The 27089-nt window shown below is 44.3% G+C and overlaps 1 protein-coding gene across 1 annotated transcript in view; it reads right to left on the bottom strand.

The window, feature by feature from the left end:
• Positions 1-27089, bottom strand: part of Wdr27 (WD repeat domain 27) — a 146592-nt gene that overhangs the window by 116727 nt on the left and 2776 nt on the right. The window contains exons 2-8 of the mRNA XM_045159406.1: positions 18380-18560; positions 13261-13402; positions 9734-9858; positions 7501-7614; positions 5675-5726; positions 2646-2716; positions 644-761 (exon numbers count right to left, since the gene is read on the bottom strand). Coding sequence (XP_045015341.1) covers positions 644-761; positions 2646-2716; positions 5675-5726; positions 7501-7614; positions 9734-9858; positions 13261-13402; positions 18380-18553 — 796 coding nt within the window. The 5' untranslated portion in view covers positions 18554-18560. The remainder of the gene's footprint in view (positions 1-643; positions 762-2645; positions 2717-5674; positions 5727-7500; positions 7615-9733; positions 9859-13260; positions 13403-18379; positions 18561-27089) is intronic.

The following is a 27089-nucleotide window of genomic DNA, read 5'->3' as shown; positions in this document are numbered from 1 at the left end:
GAGAAACAACCTGACATGAAACTTAATACTCCAGGCCTATGAAAGAGTTCTCAACCTCACTAAGAAAAGAAGTCACACTTCTTCCTTTTATGACCTGCAGCAGGGTGAAAGACATGTGAAGAGGAATGATATGGACAACTGTAAGCAATTCTGGACAGCAGAACAGATGAAGAGCCAGAGGTGGAAAAGGGGTAGAATCTGCAATGGGCAGGAAAGAGTGGAGACAGTATGACTGCTGGATGTGTGATCAGAAACATGAAGAAAGTGACAGGCCTGCATATGAAGCTGAGGTGGGTAAGGTAATAAACTAAGTAAGCCATGCCCCAGCCTGTTAACATGAACCATTCCTGACAGCTGGAGGGCTTACCCTCCTGGGCTCCCACTCCCATAACAACTCTGTCCCCTTGTTCTCTGGGCCCTTATTCCCTACACAGCAGAAATTTTGATTTGTGAGCCAGTCTTAACCCTGGTGCATAGGGCTTGCAAGCTTCAGTGTTGTCAGAGGTCAGGACCCTTGGCCTTTCCAAAATCAAAGCAAAATCATTTCCTTTATATCCCTCCCCACTCTGTCCCACAGAGGTTCTGATGTGTGCCCATTAGATACATGTCCACCCAGTAGACCTGTGGGACCCAAACAGCATACCTGGCCAGCACAGTCCTGCCTTCATCCTTTGGGTGGAGAAGGTCTCACTTTTCTTCCTCAGGTCCACATGTGCCACACAGCGGTAGTTATGATGCTCTATCAAACTGAAGATCCACAGCTACAAAAGCAAAACATGGAGACAATGTATCTCTAGACAATGGTACTTTTTATTAAGACCCAAAAGAGAAAACAGGGTCTAGAGCCGATGAGTCACACAAGATGTGTCCCTGGCCTTCCCTCAGAGACTTTATTTCCCCCTGGATTAACAAATTGGCACCCTACCTGGTGTTGTGGAGTATAAGAAATATAGGAAAGAGAGGGTCGTTGAGTTTGCAACATGGTCTTGTGTTTTGGAAATGACATGGACTCTTTTATCCTGAATGCCTTTTTTAGTTCTGTTCTCCCTGGAAGGCACCACAGCCTTGAACTATCTGCTTATAAGGGGTGGGACATTCAAATTGTGAAATCAGGTAGAACTGTAACCCTTGTCATGCAATACTCCCCAAGACAAACACCCATGGGTCTCCAAGACCACACCCAGGTTCCAACACAGTACATACTAGGGCATCCAAGCCATATAACTGGGCAGCAACACACAGAATAACAGCAGTTCAATTTGCAAAACAGAAAACAAGCCTTCTTGGCTTTCAAAAGTTTATCTGCCATATTTATATCTATGCTCTTTATCCAGGCTTTGAGAAGTAAACCCAAATTACATTTTTTTAAAAACTTGGGCTTGGGCTTGGGCTTGGTCTAGAGAGATGGCTTAGCAGTTAAGCTCTTGCCTATGAAGCCTAAGGACCTCAGTTCAGGGCTCGATTCCCCAGGACCCATGTTAAGCCAGATGCACAAGGGGGCGCACACATCTGGAGTTTGTTTGCAGTGGCTGGAGGCCCTGACACACCCATTCTCTCTATATATATATCTTTCTCTGTCTGTTGCTCTCAAATAAATAAATAAAAATAACTTGGGCTGGAGACGTTCCTTAGTAGTTAAGGCACTTGCCTGCAAATCCTAAGGACCCAGGTTCAACTGCCCAGAACCCATGCAAGCCAGATGCACAAGGTGATACATACATACAAGGTCACACACATGTACAAGGTGGCACACGTGTCTGGAGTTCAACTGCGGTGGCTAGAGGCTCGGGAGAACCTATTCTTTCTGTCTGTCTGTCTCTCTCTCTCTCTCATAAAAAATAAAAAGTAAAATAAGCCCAGCATGGTGGCACATGCCTTTAATCCCACCACTTTGGAGTCAGGGCTAAGAGAATCACCTTGAGTTCAAGGCCACCCTAAGACTATGTAGTGAATTCCAGGTCAGCATGGGCTACAGCAAAACCCTACATCAAACACATACACACACACACAAAAGAATTTAAATTTTTTTAACTTTTTGAAATAATTATCTTTAGTTTCAAAAATATATACAGACAATCTTGCTAGAGAGATGCCTTATTGGTTAACGCATTTCCTGCAAAACCTAAGGACCCAGGTTTGATTCACCAGTACCCACATGAGCCAGAGGCACAAGATGGTACACATGTCTGCCATTATGGAACTTCCCCTGGATCCATAAGCTTCAATATATCCCTTTCTCCATAACTGTTCTTGGTCTGGAAGTTCATCTCAGCAAACCTGAAGCTGTATGCTACACAGTGGCTGGAGGCCCTGGCATGCCCATTCTTTCTATCTCTATCTGCTTCTGTCTCTCACTCTCTAAAATAAATAAATAATAAAACATTGTTTAATTTAAAAAAAACATACAATCTTAACTATTTAGCAAGTAATTATCAACTTTTCCACATTCACGTCCCACATGAAACTTCTAAGGTATGTAGATTGTGGGTCTCTGTACAGACCTGGGACCGAGGCATCAGATTGCCAAGATGCATAGAGGGTTATGGTCCAGCACACTAAGAGTGACAAAGTAACACAGATACAGCGCCCTGGGCACACACATTCAGCTATGTTTGAAACTTGGCCATAGCCATGTAGTATCCCACCTGACCATCAGCACAGCCAGTAATCAGCTGCCGGCTGTCCTCATCGATGAGTAAACTCAGGAGAGGATATGCTATGGAGAGAGCAGAGGGGTAGTTGGCATGGACACACTTCTTCCAATCAAGTCTGCACTACTCTGAAATGATTTTCTCACTAGGAAGAAAAAACTGAGAGGAAATATAAAATTGCAAATCTCTGTGAGCAGAAGAGAAGGAAGGAATATGCTCCAAATAAAAAGCATGGAAGCTGTAAATCAGAGCTGACCATTCGTAGACCCTACCCCATCTACCGGACAAAGCATGGTACATGCGAGCAGTCCTATAGCAACTGCCAGCAGGCAGTCTGTGACCTGAAGAAAGGCAGTGAGCTCAGTCAGCACTTCATATGGGACAGAGCAGGTCCCGCCAGCTAGGCACAGTAAGGCTATGGAGTTAATGGTGAAAACAGCAATTAAACATATGTATTACTTTAAGAACGTTACCTAAATTCTATCCACTTAAAACATAAACTAAACTGTCAAAAATCTAAAACAATTAGATAAAGTGATTAGAAAGCACTCTATGTCCTAATTAAGCTATAAATAATATCAAAGACAAGTCTATAATTGTGTCCTTGACAACAAAATTATTCCACAGAGTTAAATTCAGGAATATCCAACAAACTTACAAAAAGTAAGTTTTGCCCTCAAGATTGGTGACCAGCCCTGTGGCATCAGAAATCTAACTTCTACACATGAGAATGGGCACACCAGGGCCTCCAGCCACTGCAAACAAACTGCAGACATGTGCACCACTTTGTGCCTCTGGCCCGTGTTGTACACATGGGTTAACTGGATTAGGAAGAATGCTCAATCTTGAGGAAAATACAATGGTAACTCTACCAGGTCATCAAGGCTCATGTATTTTCCTTATTGGGCATATTTACAAGACTCATCACACAAAACACCCTTATACTGGTGTTCTCACATCCTCAGAACAGCAGCACACACCAAGAAACCCCATGGGATGCAAAGGAAATGCAGTGCCCATGAGTTCTACTCAGTGGTAAAGAAAAATGAAGTTATGAAACTTGCAGGAAAATGGATGGGTCTGGAAAGGATTATAGTAAGTGCGGTAACTCAGACCCAGAAAGCCAAATGTCACATCTTCTCCCTCATATGTGGATCCTACATACAAATGATTGGATTTCTACGAGAGTAGGAATAAAACTCAGTAGCAGAAGCCAGTAAGCTATAAAGGAGATAAAAAGAGAATAGACAGGGAGGGAGGGGACTTAATAGGATGGTATTGTATATATGTAAGTAGAACAGCTTAATGTGGGTGAAAAGGCCTAAGTGAGGTCAGGGGAAAAGATTGAGTAAAGGAAAGATAGAGGGAGGGTAACCAAAATCTAAGAAGATATAAATAAGTCATATGGAAATCTACTTTCTTGGACAATGGAACACACAGGAGCCATATATTGTTACTAGAAAATTTTCAGTGGCAGAGATGGGATACCTTTCAGTGAGTTGTTGGCCACAGAGGTACCTGATATCCTCAAAACATTACAGGCCATTGCCAAGGCCCTTGGTTTCTCACCAGGAATAGATGGTAAGACCATATTGCTGAAGACTCCACATACTTGGCCTGCAAGTTCACTGAGAAACCCTGCTGGAGCTGAGCTGAAAACTTCCTCCATGTAGACCAGCTGACAGAGTTGGAAAAAAAAAAAGCCACACTGCATGCAGTTCAATGGGAGAGAGAGAAATCATCAGTGAAGATACCCAACAGTGGACACTGCAAGCCTTATAGTTTGCCAACCAGGCCAAATGAGCAACAGGTGCAATAGTGACATATCTGTCATAGGGAAAACCAACTGCACTCTAGTTAGACTGTAGGCCTGCTCCATGGGAGAGAAAACATCCCTGATACTAAAAACCTACAGCAGGGGTAGTTATGAGCCCTAGGGGTGTTAATGTCTGCTGCTATTGGGCTAAAAGTATATATTATTCTCACCAAAGTGCCCAGTAAGCACTTCTCTTAATGTTCATAGCCATATATTAATGCTACTCTCACTTTTGGTTAGAGAACCTTCTCTTTTCAGATGGCAATGAGCTTGGAATGACTCAGAAGGCACCATGGTGCTAAGAAGAAGTGACAAAGGAGTGATCAGCACTGAAATATCTCTACCACACCTTCCATGGCGCAGGGTTCATTGCAGAAGAGGTGGCGGAAAGAATGTAGGAGCCAAAGGAAGTGTACAACTCCTTACAACTGCTCCTCCTGACACAAAATGGCCTGGATATCTAAGACCTCACAGTGCCTGACCATACCTACACGAGACCATGATAATAGGAAAAAAGGATCGTGACATCCAAATGAAAGAGATACTGCTTGAGAGGGGGAGGGGATAAGCTGGAGAGTGGAGTTTCAAAGGGTAAAGCGGGGGGAGGGAGGGAATTACCATGGGATATTGTTTACAATTATGGAAGTTGTCAGTAAAAAAATAAAATAAAATAAAATAAAGAAAAGGTCCCAAACAATATCCTCTAGTCTTCAGAAGACCCACACCACAGAAAGTGGCCATGCACCTGTGTAATCAGATATTGGTTTGAGAAACATGCATAATTACCCTAGAATTAACCAGGTGTACAAATACTTCCAGACTAACCAATGGATCACATACTGCCTAATCCTCAGTCTTAACTTGACCAGGCAGGGTCATCTCTCCAAAACCCTCCAGCTCTGGGCTAGTTTCCACATGGCAGAAGAAGACAGGTTCCTTATCTGAGGGCCAACATGGTCTACAAACTCCCCTGAGACAGGGCTTAGATGCAAAGTGTATTCTGAAATTTCCCTATGTAAGTTAAAAGAGACACACTGACTGTGAAGTTCACCCATCAATAGAACAGATGAAGAAGATAGACATTTGTGAGTAAGGTTGACTTGCACACCTCTACCTGTAGGATAATAGATACACTTGAGGAAGCAACTAGACAATTTGACTACATAGGTTGTTCAGCAAGAATGTAGAGATTTTTTTTTTCATTTACCTGTTAAAATGCATGAACTGTATATTAATGCTCCCACAGAATGGTCCCAGACCTTTGGACAAAAGACATTTCTTTAGAAGAGGAGAAGATATTACCATTATTGCTAAAATGTTAAATTAATAAACAAATTAATCCATGTGAAGAATTATCAGAAAATTAAAATTTATAAGGTGGAGGGATGGCTTTGTTGATAAAGTGCTTGCCTTGAAAGCATGAGGAACCTAAGTTTGATCCCTAATACCTTTGTAAAAAAAGGGGGGTGCTGGACGGATGGCTTAGCGGTTAAGGCATTTGCCTGCAAAAGCAGAAGGACCCAGGTTCGACTCCCCACTCTGACTTCCCAGGGCCCATGTGAGCCAGATGCAAAAGAGGGTGCACATATCTGGAGTTCATCTGCAGTGGCTGGAAGCCCTGGTGCACCCATTATCTCTTTGTGTGTATGTCTCTCTCTCTCTCCCTATTTCTCTGTCAAATAAATAAATAAATAAATAATTTTTTAAAGTAAAATATTTTTTAAAAAATTCAGGTGTGGTGGCACATGCTTATAATCCCAGTGCTAAGGAGGTAGAAATAGGATGGGCCACAAGCAAACCAGTCTGGCCTACACACACAAGTTCCAGGACAGTAATAGAACACTAGGGATTGTTTTTCCCCCTCTGGCCTACACACATACACACATACACACACATACATACACACATACACACACACATACACACATACATACATACACACACATGCATGTGCATTCATACAAATTAAAATCCACACTATTCGTCATTGAACCATTATTAAAACAAGCTGTAAAAGTCATAGTGAAAAAATTCCTGACACTTTGGGAGATAACCACCTCTGGGTTTGGGAGAAATGAAGACATACACTGAGAGATGGTTATAACTCCTGGGAATCAACACTCCAGAGAGAGGTCAAGTGAAGAATATATGAGATCACTTCCATGGGCCCCAACTACAGAGGGCACTCACCAGCAAAGCTGCACCTAGGCAGTAGAAAGCACTTACCCACAGGGCTGTGCCCTGGCTGCAGAGGGCACTCACCTGTAGGCATGATGGTCCCATGTGCTTGCCGTACCCTCTGTGCCAGGCACAGCTCCAAGAACATTCCAAAATATCAACTCTCTTTATTCTCATGACCACCAGTGAAACAAGAGGTTCCTTTGAGTTCATTTACGATATGAAAACATTGAAGCACAACACAGTTCAACCAGCAAGTTGGCAATCAAAGTAGCTTGGATTTGCTCCTATGTAGGGAAATTACCCATGGTGATTTAACCAGGTTTCACCAGGGACGTATTTCACAAGGACAAAAGATGATATTTTCATAACCTCTCTCATCTGGCACATAACTCTTTTTTAGGACAATGTATAATGTCTACCTATCAAACACTAGCTGATCTGGGACAGCCTGGCAGTGAACCTGAACTTTGGTTCATTTTCTTCTGAACCAGTTTATTTCAGATCAAATCTTCTGATTCTGGACATGGTCCTCCTGCTTTGGGTCACTAGGAAGGAAACATTGTGGACATAAACTGTGCACTCAAGGTCCTGAACTTGAGGAAGTTCTGGAAGTCAATTCAAGCCAGTGTTAAAATGCTGAAGGCCCAAGAAATGGGCTAGGGAGCAGCCCAAGCCAGCTGTCAAGCCCCACCAGAGTGCCCAGACTCCACTTGTGTACCGGGAAGAAAGCAGTACCTTCATGTGACTGCTATGCAAAAAGTGACTTGCATGGTGATGATCATCAAATGGCACCATGCAAATGTGTCCACAGCAGCCTCCTAACATCCAAGAGCCACCAGATACCCACCCTACCTTAAAGCTTCTGTCTTCAGACACAGAGATGAGGACGTGTGCTTGCCAGTTACAGAATTCCACTGCTGTCACCGGGCCGCAGTGGCCCTTCAGCTCCACCAGCACAGACTGCTTCTAGGAGGATTCAAGAAGAAAGATTACTCACAGAATTTCCTGAAATTACCAACACCAACAAGTCATATTGCACCACAGAAAAGATCCTTTAGAAAAGGAAGATGAGACTAAATTCTCCTTTGCATGCCTCCTCTTCTGAATTGGGAACTACTGAATATCAAGTTAAATGTCGCCATGCTTATGGCCCACCTCCAAGTGAGGCACGTCATCAGCAAGTGTGAAGGACAAGAACTGACAAAAGCTGAGTTATAACAGAAATCTGCTATCTCACAAACATCAGCTTCCTAGCATGACTGTGCACCTTGTCCCCAGGTGGCTTTCTCTGACAGACTACCTTCAACAGTCATATGATGCTCAACCTCTTACTCTTCATTACCCATTTCTGTCTCTGATTCTTCCATCTTTGTCTTTCTCTATCAGTGTTTCTGAGTCTCTATCTCTCTGTCTGTCTCTACCTCCCTCCCTAATCCTTCACCTACTATGGGAATTATCTATCCTATCTTCCACCTCCCTCAATGGCTATTTTCTGTAAGGAGAGGCTAAATGTTACAAGACAGCACTTTTGCAGCTACTAAGGAAAGAACTGTCCTTCCCTTCATTTTCAATTCTTCAATTATAACTCTCTCACAGCTCAAGGCATCTCCTAGAAGCCACTGTCACAAGCTGAGCAACATGGATGCAAGAGTACCAGGGCCTCCCAGGAGCCACAGTCCCACGGCAGGTCCTGGTAGGATCCCATGTCTGGCATGAGCTGTCTGTGGATTTGCCATTGCTCCGCAGTTCTGCTGGCTACATTATTCTCCCTTGGGAGCCTTCTTGCACACCTGCTAGTGACACAGACTACAAACTTCTGCTGCACCTGATTTTTATGACTTCTAGGTATGTGGCTGGAACCTAACCCAACATCAATTACTTTCACTCTCTGACTACTTCCTCCCTCAAACACTAATAATCTTAACTATGTCCTTATTGCATTTCTCCCTTGTCCTGACATAATGGAGTCAAATCTTCCCATTTTGGTGGTTAGATTTGTGGTGTGGTACAGTGGCCTAATGCTGATTGGTTCAACTACCCCAGCATGTTTCTGCAAACATTTTAAGTATTTAGATCTGAGACACCAGTTTATCCAAGAGGATCCCACAGACTGCTGACCTGGAAGCCACTCATTCAGCCACCCCATCTCCCAGCTGTGACTTATGTGAGGTAGAATGGTAAGTCCTTCAGTATGAGCCTCAATTTCTCAGTTATCCCCCAACTGTCCGAAGACAGAAATGTGCTCATTTGTGTCCCCAAATGCCTGGCAGACACTGGACCCAGAATAACCACCCAGTGCTTCATGATAGCCAGCCTTCCTTGCCTGAAAGCTTCAAAGAAAGGCATAGCACTTGAGCTGTGACAGAATGTCACATTTCAGGAGGCAGAATGTAGCCTGTGGGGTGTGGAGAGGTCTATGTTTACTGAGTTTATGAGAAATTATCCAGTGCCTGGTACCCCATCTTATCATCAATTTGTTAGGTTAATACAGCACCCAACAAACTCTCAGCTGGACATGCCCAACCTAGGAGAGGTTTTCTTTACTATAAACTAGTTCTAACGAAAAGATAAGTGAGAATTCTAATGCTAGGTAGAAAAAAGGTTTATTTCAAGTAAATATATTAAGACCAAGAGGTTCTGAAAGGATCCCTGAGTCAGGAGACAACTCACAAAAATCTCCTTTTACTAAACATGTTTGCTGAAAGATATCTTTATGGTTTATGTAAACAACACTGATTTGATGACTTTCCAATGTCAAGGTCCTTTGTTTCCCCAACATTTTTTTTTTATTTTTTTTGGTTTTTCGAGGTAGGGTCTCACTCTAGCCTAGGCTAACCTGGAATTCACTCTGTATTCTCAGGGTGGCCTCGAACTCATGGCAATCCTCCTACCCCTGCCTCCTGAGTGCTGGGGTGAAAGGTGTGTGCCATCACTCCCGGCTGTCCCAACATTTTTATAAGAATATCACAAACGAAACTTTCATTTAAAAAAAGAGCAGGGAAGAAAAGGCAGGCAGGCCTAAGCCCCCAGAGGCACCCCAGCTGCATGCTCCACTCCATAGCCCCACACAAAGCACCACTATTACCTCCACATCCAGCAGGAATATTTTGTTCCCAGCACACAGTGCAATAGCATGATCATCTGGACTGAATCTTACACATATCACTGCTTCTGAAAAGGTGCCCAGGATAACTCCTCGAAAAGCCAGCCCTAGAGTGGATTTCAGAGTTAGTATCTGTTCACCAAATGCAACATCACAAGACAAGGTTGTGAAGAGTTTTCTCCAATAAAGCAACATACAGAGGGCAGTGAGCAGTGATGAAATGCAATTATTTGAAAGTATATCAACCACAGAACCCAGACCCTTTTTTTGAAGCATATCACCTCAAGTCACCAGGACAGGTCTCCAGAGGGCCACAGGCACCTGGGAGACTAAGTGCTGAATCCCTGAACCTCCTCAACCTGTGTCCATCACTGTCAATGCTCTGCCATGACCTGCTCTGTCCAATGTAAGGGGGGACAAAGGGACAGTGTGCATCAGGACCTGGCCTCTATAGCTCTGCACCACAAGGAGGAAATCTCTAAGGCAGCCAGCATGTCCCAAGGTGACAAAAAGCATGTGGAGCAAAGCTGGTCCAGACAACCTGCAGCTTCAAGTAAGGCCCAGCCAGCCAGGCCACAAGTGTGTGAGCATAGAATGTGACACCTGCCATCTTCCCTGGGCCTCAGAAACCACTGTCGGGCAGGATGGACATGTCATCAGCCAACCAAGACTAAGAAGAAAGAAATGCATGCATGTGCCACAAGGTGCCACTGTGGGCAGGCTTCACCCATGAATTCATCCAGGCTCCTGTGCCAGCCTTTCTCTATGAATTATGGAGATGGCCACCAAAGAGACAGGTGCCTGGCTGGGTGGAAAACACACACACAAGAGGTGGAGGGGCCTGGAGAGATAGCTTAGCAGTTAAGGCATTTGCCTGCAAAGCCTAAGGACCCATGGTCAACTCTCCAGATCCCATGTAAGCCAGCACACAAAGTTGAGGCAAGCGCAAGTACATACATGCCCACTAGTTGGCGCAAACATCTAGAGTTCTATTGCAGTGGCTGAGGCACTGGTGTACCAATTCTCTCTCCCTCTCTCTCTCTAAAATTAAAAAAAAGAGGTGAGGGGCCAGGCATGATGGTGCACACCTTTAATCCCAGCACTCAGGAGGCAGAGGTAGAAGGATCACTGTGAGTTCAAGGCTACCCTGAGACTACAGAGTGAATTCTAGATCAGCCTGAGCTAGAGTGAGGCCCTACCTCGAAAACAAAACAAACAAACAAAAAAAAAAAAAAAAAAAAACAGAGGTGGGGGGAAGACATCGTCATCCCCAGGAAACAACATAAACAGCTTGCAGACTATTAGAAAGGGGTGCACTGTGGAAAGAGACCAAGCAGGAAAGAAGATAGGCTCCATGTGGTGGCCAAAAAAGGCCTATGGCAAAGGAAACACATGTGTCAGGACCAAAAGGACACAGCAGCCTCAGCAGTGACTAAGGAGTTGCTGAGGTGAAGACCCTGGCCTGGCTGAGCCCCCGCTTGCAGGTACTGGCTCATGTTCTGTTCTGCATGCAGGGAGTTAAGCAATGGCTGGACATAATCAGACTAACCTCTAAAAGACTTTCTGGTTACTAGGTTGAAAATAAAATGCCAACATGTGGTGAGTAGGTCAGAAGGAGATGATAAGAAATTAGAGTGAGAATCCAAGTGGGGGTTTAGGCAGCGCAAGCCTTGTGCATGTGTGAAAGAAAATGGACAGGGCTTGAGGGAAAGCTGAGGGCATTTGCCAATGGGATGTGGAGAGTGAGGTGGGGACAACCCAGAGGTTTTGACCTGAGCGATGAAGGACAGAGTTCTATTGAATCCAAATGGGAGGGTGGTAGGAGGAGAGTATGCAGGCAGGCAGAGCAGCTCCAGGCATCACAGGGAGTGTCCATCAGGGAGGTATCTGCAGGCTGACTCAGGAAAGGGTCCAGCCAGAGAGAGGGAGAGGATAACAACATATGATTGGCCTGGATGAAATCATCAAGGGGCGTTTTGGTGGAAAAGAGGAAAAGCCTATACCCTCACATTAAGAAGCTGGATAATGAGATTCCAGCAAGGAAATGGGGATCGAAGGCCAACAGGCTCAGATGGCTGAGATTGACCACTCATCACTGTGGAGACAATCTACTACATCTCATTCTTTCCTCCAAGCACAAGAACAAATAACAGACCCAGAAGTGCAGTGAACACAGCTACCCTCACAATGCACCCAAGAACCAAACATAGTCAGGTTTCAAGCTACTGTCCAGGACTACACTGGGAACTTGTAGCTTCTCATAATCCCCTCATATACGAGGTATGGGAAGCAGCAAGTTTCTTGTCCCCAGCACATCAAGTTAGATGTCTGAAAAATATGTCACATGCCATGTCAGAAGCCAAATGAGCACACGTGCTGTGATTCAGGGACAGACAGTTCTACTCATGTCCACAGAAACAGACCACTATGCACCAAAATCCATCAGAGGCTCTGGTGGAAAGCAAAGGCCTCAGGACACTACCATCTTCTTACACAGAGAGGTGTCTGATGACAGCCTCAGGGATGCAGCTTTCTTAACATGCAAGACTATATATTGAAACCTCAGAGGCAGTAACCATTAACCAAGGGTCTACTAGGTGCTTATCTGCATGTGCTGGTTTGCATGTGTGCACATGCATGTTCTGTGTTGTCAGAATGTGACTGAAACTGCAGAGGTCACACATAGTAAGATGGAAGTGGGACATAAACTGTTCCACAGTTCAGTAGTCAGTTGGCATCATTTAGTGTAACCCTACAAACTCAAATCTTTGATTTGGGCCCACCCAACCCATTGACCTCCGCTGGAGAAGCTGCTGTAACATGCTATGTCCCACTCACACATGCACCTTCTCAGTCTCCACCAGCCAGGCCCTTAACACCCAGAGCCTCTGCACACAGATTCTATTGCCTCCAACTCCAGGCCCCAGCTGACTCCTCCATCTTTGGCTCTAGTGTCACCTCTGCAGAAGCTGCACAACAGAAAAGGACTCCTGCCTCCATTCTCTGTATTCTCCACATTCAACTACAGCTCACAGCTGTTCACCTGCCTGAATACATGTTGCTATCTGTCTCAGTCTGAGTAATGACCCCCCCGCACTTCAGGTGGCGAACCCTGCTCCCTCACCACTGTTCCCAGCCCAAAATACATCTGGCAGGTAGGATACTTGTGTTATGAGAGGAACACTAAAACCTGCCCATAAGTCTTCAGAGATCCACAAAACTTGTTTAAATAAGAAGGTACCAAAGAACAAAAACAATAAGCCTATGCATCCACATAGTACACAGCAAGGGTTTTCAGGGCTCATGACAAGACTCACTCAGCTACCTGTCATCACTGTACAAACTAAAACTCCCTCCTCCCTCAATTGTTTCATATGTATTTAAAGATAACTCTTTCCTTTGTGGTGCTGGAGATTTAACCCAGGGCTTTGTACATGCTAAGTCAGTGTTCTATCATCCCTCCTATTCCCTATGAACATTATTAAAACTGTGTTTTGATTTTCATTTACCTTGCAGTGTCTTCTCTCTGCATTCATCCATGTTCCACATTATAACATAATCTTGTGATGCAGAACAGAGCTGAAGTGGATTTACTTTATTTCCAAAAGCCATAGCTGTAATTGGCTGATGGTGTCCTTGTAGAATTAGAAGCTAAAAGAAAAGAACCAAAAATCATCACAAGTTACTCATAGCATCTGAACATATAGCAAATCCATATAACTTCAAACCTAAAAACTTAAATAGATTGACTTTTTCAAATATATGTTACATGTGCTTATTTTAATTAACTAAATAAAGCTCCTCCACACACTGCTAAATTATTCTTTCAAGTTACCTACATCACTTTTACTAAATATCACACACTGAAACAATGTTTATTAAACAAATGCATACTAAGTCATCAGTGAATACAGAACAGGTGCTGGGTGGACTTACACTAAGGAGTAAGGAAGGAGCTGGCAGAGGAGGAAGGCTGGAGATGCAGAGGCACTCTGGGATACAGCAAGAAGTGAGGCCAGAAACTGCCACTGACAGTGCAAGAGGATTGGATAGCTTGCCAAGAAACTTGAAACCAGTACTCATGTACAGAGTGCAGGGACATATTTGTGTTTCTAAAAACAACATTGCTATTAGTATGGAAAAGAGACCAGCACAGGGGCCTAGGTAAGTTATGAAAATGTGGAAACATAGTCAAGGAATACATATAGGTTTGACCTTCAGCTGTGTTGATGCAGATGGAAAGGAGATGAACAGAGACTCCCTGATGGCATGAGAAGGAAAACAAAGGCAGATGGAAGGCAGAATGAGATTGTGATAGGTCATGAGTCCTTTGGTATATGGTAAGTTAAGGTGCACACAAGTTGACAATAACAAGGAATTTGGAGTGAGGACTATCATTGGAAAAACAGACTAAGGAAAACCCCACTTCCAATAATAAAGGCTAGCTCTGCATCAGCATTCTGGATAAGAAAACTAGAAAAAGTATAAAAGCTTTTTTGAAGACATCAGAAAGCTAAAGAATTGTGATGAAGCCGGGCGTGGTGGCACACACCTTTAATCACAGCACTTGGGAGGCAGAGGTAGGAGTATCACCATGAGTTTGAGGCCACCTGGAGACTACATAATTAATTCCAGGTCAGTGTGGACCAGAGTGAGACCCTACCTCAAAAAAAAAAAAAAAAAAAGAATTGTGATGTTAACATCACAGTGAAAAAAACTGAGGTAATGATCACAGGACCTGGAGGCATTTATTCTACAAATACATTCTCTACAAAAGCAACTATCAGGACTGGGGAGATGGCTCAGCAGTTAAAGGCAATTGCTACAAAACTTGTTAACCTAAGTTCAATCCTCCCCAGCACCTACATAAGGCTGAATTCAAACTAGCACATGCATCTGTGATTCCAATGTGCCCATGACAATAGGAGGCAGAGCCAGGAGAATCTAAAGCTCATTGGCCAACTACTTTGACATTGTAAGCAGCAGCAAGAGACCTTGCCTGAAAGAAGTTGGAAGAAGAGCACAGGTACTTGGAGGTTGTCCTCTGACCTCCAGACAAGTGTGTCATGGCACACATACAGCCCAAAGAAAGACACACACAAAATAGATAAATAACTATTTTTTTAATGTCTGATGGTCTAGAAAATGCCACTAAGAAGCTAATATATTAAAAGGCTAAGAACACAAACATGGTATAATCAAATGCACCATTTTCAAAAACATAGCAGAAAGCCAGGCATGGTGATGCACGCCTTTAATCCCAGCTCTTGCAAGGCAGAGGTAGGAGAATTTCCATGAGTTCAAGAACACCCTGAGACTATTGAGTGAATTCCAGGTCGACCCTGGGCTTTTAAAATAAAAGCAGAAATACTGTATGGATAGAAGGGCAGACACTTCTGTTGTGTTAGTCATGTTACATAGAAATTCTGAAATGTAGCCAGGCGTGGTGGTGCATGCGTTTAATCCCAGCACTTGGAAGGCAGAGGTAGGAGGATTGCCATGAGTTCGAGGCCACCCTGAGTCTCCATAGTGAATTCCAGGTCAGCCTGAGCTTTAGTGAGACCCTACCTCGAAAAACAAAACAAAAAAAAATTCTGAAATAGAGTGAAAAACTTCACACCAGAGACTCTTGGGATATAAAACAAGTATGAGTGGATTTTAACAGTTTTGTTAAAAAGACAAACTACTAAGGTGGAAGGGCTAGGCATGCCAGCTCTCAGGCTTAGTATGAGAGACCAGAAGCACCAAACTCAGGAAGAAACTATAATGCATGGCCTCAGTAAGGCCAGTGTCAGAAGTTGGATAGAAACGATGATTCTGAGTCTCAGATTAGCTCTACATTGTTTCATACACAATATCTATCAATCAATCAAAATTACCCAGGCAGGGCACAGATCGATAATGCTGCTCCTAGCAGCTACGGGTCATCACACAATAGTATCAATAACCAGGCATGGGGCAGCTCTCTGTTGTTACTCATGGAGATTTCTGACCCCTTCCCCCACAACACATGCTGTTGTCATGGCTCATGTCTCCCTACCAGAACTGAATGGTAAGAGCCTATTGCTGAAGACACTATACCCATTGGTTATAGGACATACAGAAATCAAGCTGGAACTGTATAATTCCTGCTATATAGTTTTCAGAGTTCTGGAAGGTTCTCTACAGGCTGCTGGCAGAGAAAAAAAATCATCACTGATATCACCCAGCAGTGAATCCTGCATTCTACAATACTCATAGGCAAGACACACCCTCCAGTTCTATAGTGGCACGACTGTCACAGGGGTAACCAAACACTCTTTGATTGGATTTGAGGACAGTTTCACAAAAGAGAACTTGTGGTTGGTACTGTAAACCTAATCAAAAGCCTCTGACTGAGGAGACCACAGGCTCTAGGGATATTCTATTATGGTTTTGCTAAATGGACGTGTTGTCAAACTGTCTCCTAAATATTTACTTTTATAACCACAGATTAGTTCTGCTCTCAGCTTTAGAAAAGCTCCCCACCAAGGGCTGGAGTGATGGCTTAATGGTTAAGGCACTTGCAAAGTCTAATCAAACCCAGGTTCGATTCCTCACTACTCATGCAAAACCAGGTACACAAGGTAAAGGCTGCACCTGGAGTTTGTTTGCAGCGGCTAGAGGCTCTGGAGCACCCATTATCTCTCTCTGTCTCTGTCTTTGTCTCTGTGTGTGTCTGTTTCTCTCTGCTTGCAAATAAATGAATAAATAAAAAAAAATTACCCAGGCAGGGCTGGAGAGATGGCTTAGCAGTTAAGGCTATTTCCCACAAAGCCAAAGGATCCTGTTTCAATTCTCCAGGTCCAGTGTAAGCCAGATGCACAAGGTGGCACTGCATCTAGAGTTCGTTTGCAGTGGCTGGAGGCTCCGGTGCATCCATTCTCTCTCTATCTCTCTTCCTCTTTCTCTGCCTCTTTCTCTCAAATAAATGAATGAATGAATGAATTAAAAATAAAAATAATACCCAGGCAGAGAAGAAGACTCCACTGAATCAAAACCAAAAAGATGGCTGGAGAGATGGCTTAGTGGTTAAAGCGCTTGCCTGTGAAGCCTAAGGATCCAGGTTTGATTATCCAATACCAATGTAAGCCAGGTACATATAGTGGTGCCTGGGTCTGGAGTTTATTTACAGTGGCTAGAGGTCCTGGCATCTTCACAGTCTCTCTTTCGCTCTCTCATAAAATAAATAAAAATAAAATATTTTTTAAAAGAAATAATATAGAAAGATTACAGTAATCTGGATGGATAGGAAATAACCCAGAACTGAACCACAGGTTAGAATTACTAGACAAAAACATAAAAATTGTCACCATTTTATTCTATATAATCAAGTAGCTAGGCACATAAAAGATAGCTTTAAAAAAATCTAGACTTCTGGGTTGGATGGTGGCTAGAAGTGACTCCCTTGTGACCTGGTGAAAAGAAGAGTATAGAAAATAAAAACACAGACTGTATTATTGGAAGATGCTGTCCTCTCCAGGACATGGGCACTGTAGAGCTGGTGAGAGGTGGACCAAGCTTCAGAGGTGCCACCAGGGACTAGAAACAGCATGGGTGCAGAGGGGCCTGAGTTGTATAGCCTGTACCATGGGAACCTGGAGCTGAGACCTTCCAAGAGCACCCCACTATGTGCTACATGAGAAGGAGCCACTCCTGATAAGTGTGCCAACAGGCATGAGTATTGTCCAGCAAGAACTGTGGAACATCAGTAAGAAAAACAAACACACAACATCTGACAAGATCCAGCCAGGAAAAGGATACCCTGAGGCATAGGAAAACACAAGCACAGGTGTGCTTCTATGCCCCTAAGAGCCTTAGTCACAGAAAGCCTATGTGGAAAGTGTGACATCCAGCACACTAGAGAGGAAGTTGCAAGTGATAGAAAGAAGGTCTCAGACTGGGGAATTCCAGCAGAAAATATTCTCACACAGAAACTTCACATACCAATTTCACTGGCCACCACTGCCCAAATGACTGTGCTCAGTATGTGGGCTACTTTTTTCCTAAGCATTTTATACTTCACTGAAAAAGTGAGAATGCTCAAGATGGAGAAATAAGTGTAGGAGGCTTGTGTTAGGATTAACTTTTTCCTAGTCCTGTTCTTAAGTGTATGTTTGTGTATACATAGTGCAAGTCCATGTATGCATGCATGTGGGCATGCATGTGTGTGTGGGGGAGTATGCATTTGACACCAGAGGTTGACACCTGTGGTCTTCCTCTATGGCTTCCTCTTTATTTTTACTGAGGCACAGTCTCTCACTGGAGCCTGTGACTCACTGATTCAGCTAGTCTAGCTGCCACCACACCAACGTGGCATGTATGTGGGTGCTGGGGATCTGAACTCTGGTCCTCATGCTTGCATAGCAAGTGCTTTACCATCTGAACCATTTCCTCAACCCCCCGATTCATGTTCTTACTGGAGATTATTTTTTTCAGAAAACTAATTCCAGGCAATTTGTATTCTAGAAATAAGAACTTAAAAGTTTTGCTTTATCAACATTTTTCTACTTAATTAGTAGCCAAATCCACAGAGTTGTCATCAGAAACAGAGGTCAAGACCTCTATGATCTTAGGCTTAACCAGATCCACCTTTGACCCATGACCTACCTGGTAAGCAGGGCCCCTGGGCCTCCACACACAGAGACGATTCCCATCCAAAGGGAAGGCACAGTGTTGTGTGCTGCAAGCAAGCTGAGTGTGTGCTTCAGACTTCTTGGACTCAACCAGGTATCTTTCTACAATGATATCACTCGAATGGCCATCAACATAGGGACTGTCCATCTTCAGCCTGAAAGCACAAAGCACATGAGATGGATACAGGGAAAGCATCTAATACAAGTGGAAATCTGCTGTTTGTTCATGGTTACCATCATGAGTACATACCCACAGTGCCCACCAACCCCCCACCCCCAAGGAGAAGACGCCACTAAGTGTGCCAGGTGCTCCCACACCTCCCCCATGCTCCCTACATCAAAGGTCTTCCTTGACCTTCTAGGCCTTTTCCTATGCTATAATAAAGAACAGAGGCCAGTACTAAAAGAAGCCCCTGAATGAATGGACTTGGCACCTGTAATAGAAACCCAGGTCCCCTAGGGCATCTTTGGAATGTGTTCTTGTTTCTATCAATGTTCTATGTGATGTAAATTAGGTTATCACAGGCTATATAATCAGTAACTCACTGTCTAAGTCTCACAAAGTATAAGTTGACAAAAAATCCAGAATTTCTTCCTACTTCACTCTGAATAGTTTCATGAACATAATCACCTTAGACACATGGCAGCAATCTAAAGGTACCCTGGATGGCCCCATCCCCATTCCCCACTATAGCCACAGATGAGTTAGGGCATAGCCAATGTATTTGCTGACAAGGGCTGTACATGCACCCAGCCTTCTGATCATAGTGGCCACAGCTTTCTATAAACAAAGCACTAGCCACAACCCAGTCATCCCTCTAGATTCTCTTATCACAGGGGAAAATGTCTTCATGCTTGAACCTTACTGAAAACATGATTTTAGAAAATGAGATTCAAAGAAAATACAGAGACAGGGCAAGCAATTGTCACCAAACTTGGACCCCAGAGATGTCATGTAAAGACCTAACCAACTTGAGCTTTGGCATCTGATAAAGGCCCACACTCGAGCTCTTTTGAGGTTAATTACAACACTGAAACAGTAAAATTACAGATGACTCTGATTTATGCTCACAACTTATTTTAACATATAGCTCATCACGCTCTCCTGCAAGCAGAAGAGCATCATCGCTGCCAGGCTGCCCAGGAAGGAACAGCGCAGTGGGAACCATCAAGTAGCGCATAGCTCCCCGTAACTTGAAAAACAGGTAAACTCTGGAGCACACAAGCAGAGACCCAGGTGTGTGTCACCTCCACAATTCTATGGAATGGTCCACCCAAGATTTTATACCAAAGTCATAAATGCAGAATTGGTATAGACTGGCACAGATTCTAAGGATGAAGGGCCAGAATCCTAGGTTTGTTGGCTGCCTAGACACCAACTACACACCCTTATATACACAGACATGTGCACACATACACACACACACAACACTCTCAGGATGCCCAAAGGTCACTGAAGAATTAGATATGGCAGAGCACAGGGGAAGGAGGCAGGAAGGGGGAAAGTGAGCCAGGAGGATAGACTAGGAGCAATGTTGCAATGGAACACTTACAATTTTAATTATTACAAGTTATGATTCAAATTTTTTCAATAAATTTATTATAATTGTCAGAAACACAATATATTACTTTCTAAATTCCTTGAGACAAGCCCAACAGACTGCCTTTTTTAATGTGTGAGAGAGACAGAAAAGTGGAGAAGGTGGGATGAAACCTGTGGGGATTTGATTCAGGGTCCCCCATAAACTTAGGTGTTCTGAATGCTAGGTTCCAAGCTGATGGAGATTTGGGAATTAATGCTTCCTGGAGGCAGTGTATTGGTGGGGGCAGGCTTATGGGTATTAGAGCCAGTTTCCCCAAGCCAGTGTTTGGCACTCTCCTGTTGCTATTGTCCACCTTATGTTGGCCAGGGGATGATGTCCACCCTCTGCTCATGCCATCATTTTCCCCTGCCATTGTGGGGCTTCCCCTTGAGCCTATAAGCCAAAATAAACCTCTTTTTCCCACAAACTGCTCTTGGTTGAGTGATTTCTACCAAGAATGCGAACCTGACTGCAACAGTAAAAAGATACCGAGGGGGCTGGAGAGATGGCTTAGCGGTTAAGCGCTTGCCTGTGAAGCCTAAGGACCCTGGTTCGAGGCTCGGTTCCCCAGGTCCCACGTTAGCCAGATGCACAAGGGGGCGCATGCGTCTGGAGTTCGTTTGCAGAGGCTGGAAGCCCTGGCGCGCCCATTCTCTCTCTCTCCCTCTATCTGTCTTTCTCTCTGTGTCTGTCGCTCTCAAATAAATAAATAAATAAATAAGTAAATAAATAAATAAAAGATACCGAGGAGTGGGATTGCTGCTAGACACCTGACTGTGTGGCTTTGGTCTTTTGGAGCTGATTTGCAAGAGGAATGTGGAAGAATTTGAAATCTTGGAATATCAGATGCCTTGCAGTGCTATAAGTACAGCTTGATGGACTATTCTGATCAGAGTCAAAAGACCTGAATGCAATAAGAACTATGAACTGTGAGGTTTGGCTTATGAGGGTGAGAAAGAGGTTTGCCTGGACTGGGCTAGCAGTTTGTGTGAGAAGCTTATTATTATGCCCGTGTCCTGAGAAGTTGTGAAGGTTGCTCTGCATAGAAATGAACTGGTGTGAGCAGAGGGATATGGCACAGAAAGAAAAACTTTAGAGTAAACTGTTGCCCATTCACCTGCAAATTGTTTGAGAGATTACAACCATTGAGATTGGGCCAGCTGACCTGCAATGGGGCAACAGGAAAAATGTAGAGTCTTTTGAAGTGGTCTGAGTGCTCAAGGGGTATCCTGTCCTTCAAAGTCTGTTTTATTCCCCCAGGATTAACAAGTTGGCACCCTACCTGGTATTGTGGAGTATAAGTAATGCAGGAAAGAGCGGCATTGAGTTTGCAACATGGTCTTGTGTTTTGGAAATGGCCATGGGCAGTGTGAAGCAGGTTTGCTGGATGCCTTCATGAAGACCCAATGGAGCTGTGAATATGAACCATGGATTGCAGTGGAGACCTAGTGGAGATGCCAGGATCACGAGGTGGCTGCTAAGGAAAGCTGCCAGCCCTGATGAAGTTTTCCAGGACTGTGAGTAGCTTAGCTGGAGGGGTGGAATTGGAATACCAGAGACTTGTTGCTGGTTAGAATTCGTGGAGCTTCCCCTTGAGCCTGCAAGCTAAAATAAACCTCTTTTTCCCACAAGCTGCTCTTGGTTGGGTTATTTCTACCGACAATGCAAACTGATTGCAATAAAGCCTAACCTTAATTTTTCCCCCCTCGGGCTTGTAACTCCCAGTTCCAGAAATCAGTTCCTACCCACAATGAGCTATTGATCAGAGTGACCTACGAGGTCCCCAAAACAAGACAGACTTCTGTCAAAGCACTAGATTACCCACTGGAGGCAAAAGGTAAGACCCTATTGCTGAAGATACCACATACTGCTGCATGGAGAGACCTGGCCGGAATCTGGAAAAGAGGCAGTCCCCAGACAGTTAGCCCATCTAGTGCTTGGAAAGCACTACATGAGCTACTGGGGAAAAGTTGCCAACAACAATCTGACCAACCAGAGGTCTCAGAAGCAAACACCTGACAGGATGTACATGCCAGTGCAATAGTGGCATATAGCCTTGGTGGGTAACCACTAGCTTTTTGCTGGGCTGAAAGATCCACTCAGTGTAAATAAACCCATATCTGGAATTGGGGACCAGGTCAGAATCCTGTAGAGACAAAGATTATGCTCTCCAGTGTCAAGTTCTCACTAGTCTTTGCCTAAAGAGGGGATACATACATCAAATTCTCCCTAAGTTAATAATGCTCAGCCCATTTAAATTATTCTGACTTCACTCTCTGTTGAAGCATCTGTTCTTCTTTTTCAAAAGGTAGTGAGATCACAGGAGATAAACTACGCCTCGCAGTCAAGCCACAGATGAAACCACAGAGGAATGGGAAGACGAGCAAGAGAGCTGCTTCAATAGTGAGCCTGACAATCAGCGCCACCAGAGTGAAGGAGAAAGACCCTGATGATACTCAACACTTACCAAAGCAGCGATCTAGAGGTTCCTAAGAGCTTATCACCTAAGTAGACTTAAAACTTACCCACCAGGGCTCAGGGAATTTTGTGGAACAGGGAGAGGAAAGATTGTAAGAGCCACAGGTTGAGACATCATGCCCAGAGGCATTCCCTTCCCCCCCAAAATAAATGACTACTGCTCCCACAACACATAACCCACAACCCCATAGGGAATACCTAATACCCCACTAAGGAGGGTCCACAGCAGAATAGGGGCAGAGACGAGGGAAAAAAGGGTGCCAACACATGATGTTTCCATACAAAATGTCAATAATACTAAATAAAAATTTATTTATTTATTTTTAATTAAAAAACTAAAAGTCCAGTTTTGATTCTCCAGTACCCACATAAGCCAGATACACAAAGTGGTTCATACGTCTGGAGTTTGTTTGCAGTGGCGGAAAGCACTGGCATGCCCTTCCCTCTCTTGCTCATTTTATCTCTTTCTCTTTCTCATGACAAATATTTTTTTAAATAAAGAAAAAACAACTTAAAAATCCTAGCTGCTTCTAATATAAATATGTAAAGATAAATTAAATGAGGCAATTTATTTCCAGCTGACCTGCCCTTCAAGCATCAGTGGGTACAATCAAGAAAATGAAGATAGACATGCCTTAGCCAAGCAGACTAGGAGCAGACAGACCCACACCATTGGTTCTTGGCACATGCAACCATTTCACCTTTTGTGCACCTGTTCACTGGAATGATAAGATAGAATGACAAGACTGTCTTCTTCATGAGATTTAAGCCCTAGAAGAATATAATCCTGTGTCCACAATTCAAGGTTTTCTGCTCGGTACCTTCAATCATGTGTGATGCATATAGACAATAAAAACTTGCAACTTGTTGCATGGACAAGTGTTATGAAGGAAAACAGAGAAGGTAACGAATGGGGTGGGGAAAGATGAAATGTAAACTGTACATACTTCAGATAAGGAATCTTGCAAAAGAAAACTAATGTGAGCTTCAAACTTACAGGGAAGCTGGCAAAGAAGAAGATAACACAGAAATGCCAAGAGAAGCAGTCTGATGTGAGGGCCAGAAGAGGAGGTCAAAGGCAACGGGGTAGGAAGAGTGCTGACAAGAAGCAGGCCAGCACCAGCCAGGGCAAAAGCCTGCACATTGACTATGGAGACAGTGTTACATAGATCCATAGAGCCTACACTGTAGTTTCTGGCGATGAGCAAATTCCTGAGGCTACATCAAGGTAATAGTGTGAGATTCTGCTGTTATTCTGGGGAAGGCGGATGGTGCTAGGGCCCAAGTTTAAGACCTCAGCCGGGGAGACAGCACCAAGCACTATATCACCAATGGGACCTGCTCTGCAGTGGGTGCTAATGACTCTTGAGTATGCTAAGGACTCTCAAGTGGGTACTGAGGACAAATTAGAGGGAGCAAGCATGCCTCTTAGGTTGTTGGCCTAAGTAGTATCATTTATGAGAATGTAAGAACAGTATGGTATTGAAATATCATAAATTCTGTTGGAAAATATTAAATCAGATGTAGAACTTCAGCCGTGAGCTTCTCTAGGCTTTGAACTAAATTTTATCCAATCGTGGGAAGAATCAGAGACCACATTCTTAATCCTCAGTATGAACTGCAGAGGGTAACAATCAGAGTTCTCATGTTGCCCATAGCAACAGGAGCCTGCAGATTATAAACACCCAAGAGTACAATGGTAGACACAAAGTACCCCAGACACCAAATTCTAATCCTGGGACACTGACAACACTAGATGGTATAGCAAAGGAAGTTAGAGAGGGTCAAGTGATCTCAACAAGAGGGGTCCTGCATATCCATAATCACAGGGTGGGTCCTACAGTGTCTAAGAGGAATAGAGAAGACTCAGGGGTATGACCGAGGATTGGCTCCAAACACAAAGGAGCTATGCACCACAAAAGGCAGCTGTTTCTACAAGTCCAAAAGGCAAGAAAACAAACCTCCTCCAGAGCCTCGAGGGGGAACAGCCCTGATGACATCTCAATTTAGCCTGATGAAACCCATCCTGGACTTCTGAAACCCAGAACTACAATCTAACAGTGTGGGCATGCACTGTCATTTCAGGTGTGCACAACAGACAAAGAAGTGTTGCTCCAAGACTCACCAGGGCAATGAGGTCACAGAAAAACACCTTAAAAACTAGGAAAAGGGCTGGAGAGATGGCTTAGCGGTTAAGCGCTTGCCTGCAAAGCCTAAGGACCCTGGTTCGAGGCTCGATTCCCCAGGACCCACATTAGCCAGATGCACAAGGGAGTGCACGCATCTGGAATTTGTCTGCAGTGGCTGGAAGCCCTGGCACACCCATTCTCTTTCTCTCTGCCTCTTTGTCTGTCTGTAACTCTCAAATAAATAAATAAAAATAAACAAAACAAAATTTAAAAACTAGGAAAAGAAAGCCTGCTTGTGGTAGACACATGGCTCATCTTCAGGAAAAGCACTGAGCACAAGTTCCAAAGCCCCAGGGTCAGCCAGGCCCAACACCCACATCACCTTCCTACTATGATCTTTGGTGTTTTCAGCTACAATTGCCTTTCCTGCTGGCAGCAATATAGGGCACTCAGAAATGACTAAGCTGCACACACCTCTAGTTCTTGATTTCCAGGTTAGCTAGCTTAGTCCCAGACTGTCTTCCCACTGAGCAGAAGCCAGATAGCCCCTAAACCTGATGGTAGGAGCAAGGTTGCCTCTATCTGTAAAAATGTTTGCTTTTCCAGGGGGGCGCATGTGTCTGGAGTTTGTTTGCAGTGGCTGGAGGCCCTGGTGTGCCCATTCCCATTCTCTCTCCCTCCCTCCCTCCCTCCCTCTCTCCCTCTCTCTCTCTCTCTCTCTCTCTCTCTCTCTCTCTCTCTCTCTCTCTCTCTCTCTCCCTCCCTCCCTCCCTCCCTCCCTTCCTCCCTCCCTTCCTCCCTCTTTTTCTGTCTGTCACTCTCAAATAAATAAAAATGAAAAAAAAAATTTAATTGTTTGCTTTTCAACATGATGGTCTGGCAGCCACCTACTGGCTTTTCACTGGATGCTTTAGGCTTTCTCCCTAGAGCCACAGAAATGTGGCAAAACCTACATTCCCCAGCTCTCTGGAAATCAAGGGCAGCTGAGCCACCAACCTCCAGCTAGGGCAGTCCCAAGACAATCCCTCATTGGTGCTTGATCTATGATGGTCCTCTTGGACAGATGACAAGGCCCCAGGGTGAGATACCTAGATTCCTGAACTGACACCAGGTGCAAGACAGGAATCACAGCCTGTCTGCTATGTATTCAAGAAACAGTCTCTGCTGTATTAAACTACTGGTATTTTGAGGTCATTTCTTACAGCTTTCCTTGACTAACGTGCACAATCAATGGTTCTGTGGGATACTACTCAGTGACTCAGTGGGGGGCACAGAAACCCCCACAGGACGCTGGCCCAAGATTCATGTTATACAGCAGCAAACTATGGGGCCAGGCTGTATGGGTACAACCTGAAGACTGAACCACATGTACACTGATCATGAGCCCTATAGGAAATGACCAGGAAGTATCAATAACCCACACATAAACTTGACAAAGCTCCATGGGAGCAGGTGAAGACAGCAAGTGTTCAGAAGCACAGGAGCCTCTAGCTTGCACTTGAGCACCTCGAGGTGCCCAAATGAGGCACAAAGGGCAGTCAAGGCCTTTCAGCAAAGGCTAAATCAGGGTATTTGTTTGGCCATCAGGGAAGCAAATGTTTAAAAAGAATGAAATAAGTTTCATGAAAAGACCAGGAAGAATGATGGTGTATGTAGGTGACCTCACGTGGAGCTAGCCAGAGCCCACTGTGTATTTGAGGGAACCATGAGATCAGAGGCACAGAGAAACTGACAGCTCCACAGGGACCATCTCCAAGTTCATCCCAAAGGTTCCAAGAGTTGAGCCATCCACTTTAGAACATACCCTCAGGGGCCACTTCAGCGGCAGCCACAGCAGAGAAACAGTCAGGGTGGAACCAAGGCCCTCACAAAATAATGGTGAGAATCAAGAGTACAACCAAGGAGGGCTTCCCAGCTCCACCCAGTAGGACTTCAGAACTGCCCTAATCAGGCTGTAACAGTAACCTGACCCCGTATTATCTTAGTAGCTCAGAGGTTTTCACCCAGACCCTATGAAAGAGCCATCCAAGGAAGGGGCATGTGCCTCACCATGCTGGGTGCCCAGACCAAAGAAGTTTTCTAGGAGGCTGTGACTATGTTTTCCAAGTGGAATTTAAAGTGAAGCAGAAGTTTGTTATCAGAAGGGAGACTTCTGATATTGCCCTTTCCTTCTGGACACAGGATTAGCAGACAATACCCAGCAATCCCTGCAGTTAAGACTAAACCACACGGCTGCATTCTGGCAAGGGCAACTGGGACAGGCAGTAAGCAGACATGAGTAACATGTTACTTTTAATCATGGCTCATGAAAGCCTCCTCTTAATGACTCTCCTTCTTCAACAGTGGAGAGGCTTGGGAGGGCCTATGGAAGGTGCAAAAGCTGCCTGAGAGAAGTATCTGACAGAAAACAACCACAAAGGTGAGCAATTAAGAGATTGTCACTCTTAGGGGCTATTCAATACTACTGAGCCTACCCTGACAGTGTGACTTACTA

The sequence above is a fragment of the Jaculus jaculus genome, chromosome 9 (genome assembly GCF_020740685.1).
Source record: "Jaculus jaculus isolate mJacJac1 chromosome 9, mJacJac1.mat.Y.cur, whole genome shotgun sequence".
NCBI classification, from domain to species: Eukaryota; Metazoa; Chordata; class Mammalia; order Rodentia; family Dipodidae; genus Jaculus; species Jaculus jaculus.
Note: the sequence above shows the minus strand (reverse complement) of the source record. Positions and strands in the feature narration are given on the sequence as shown.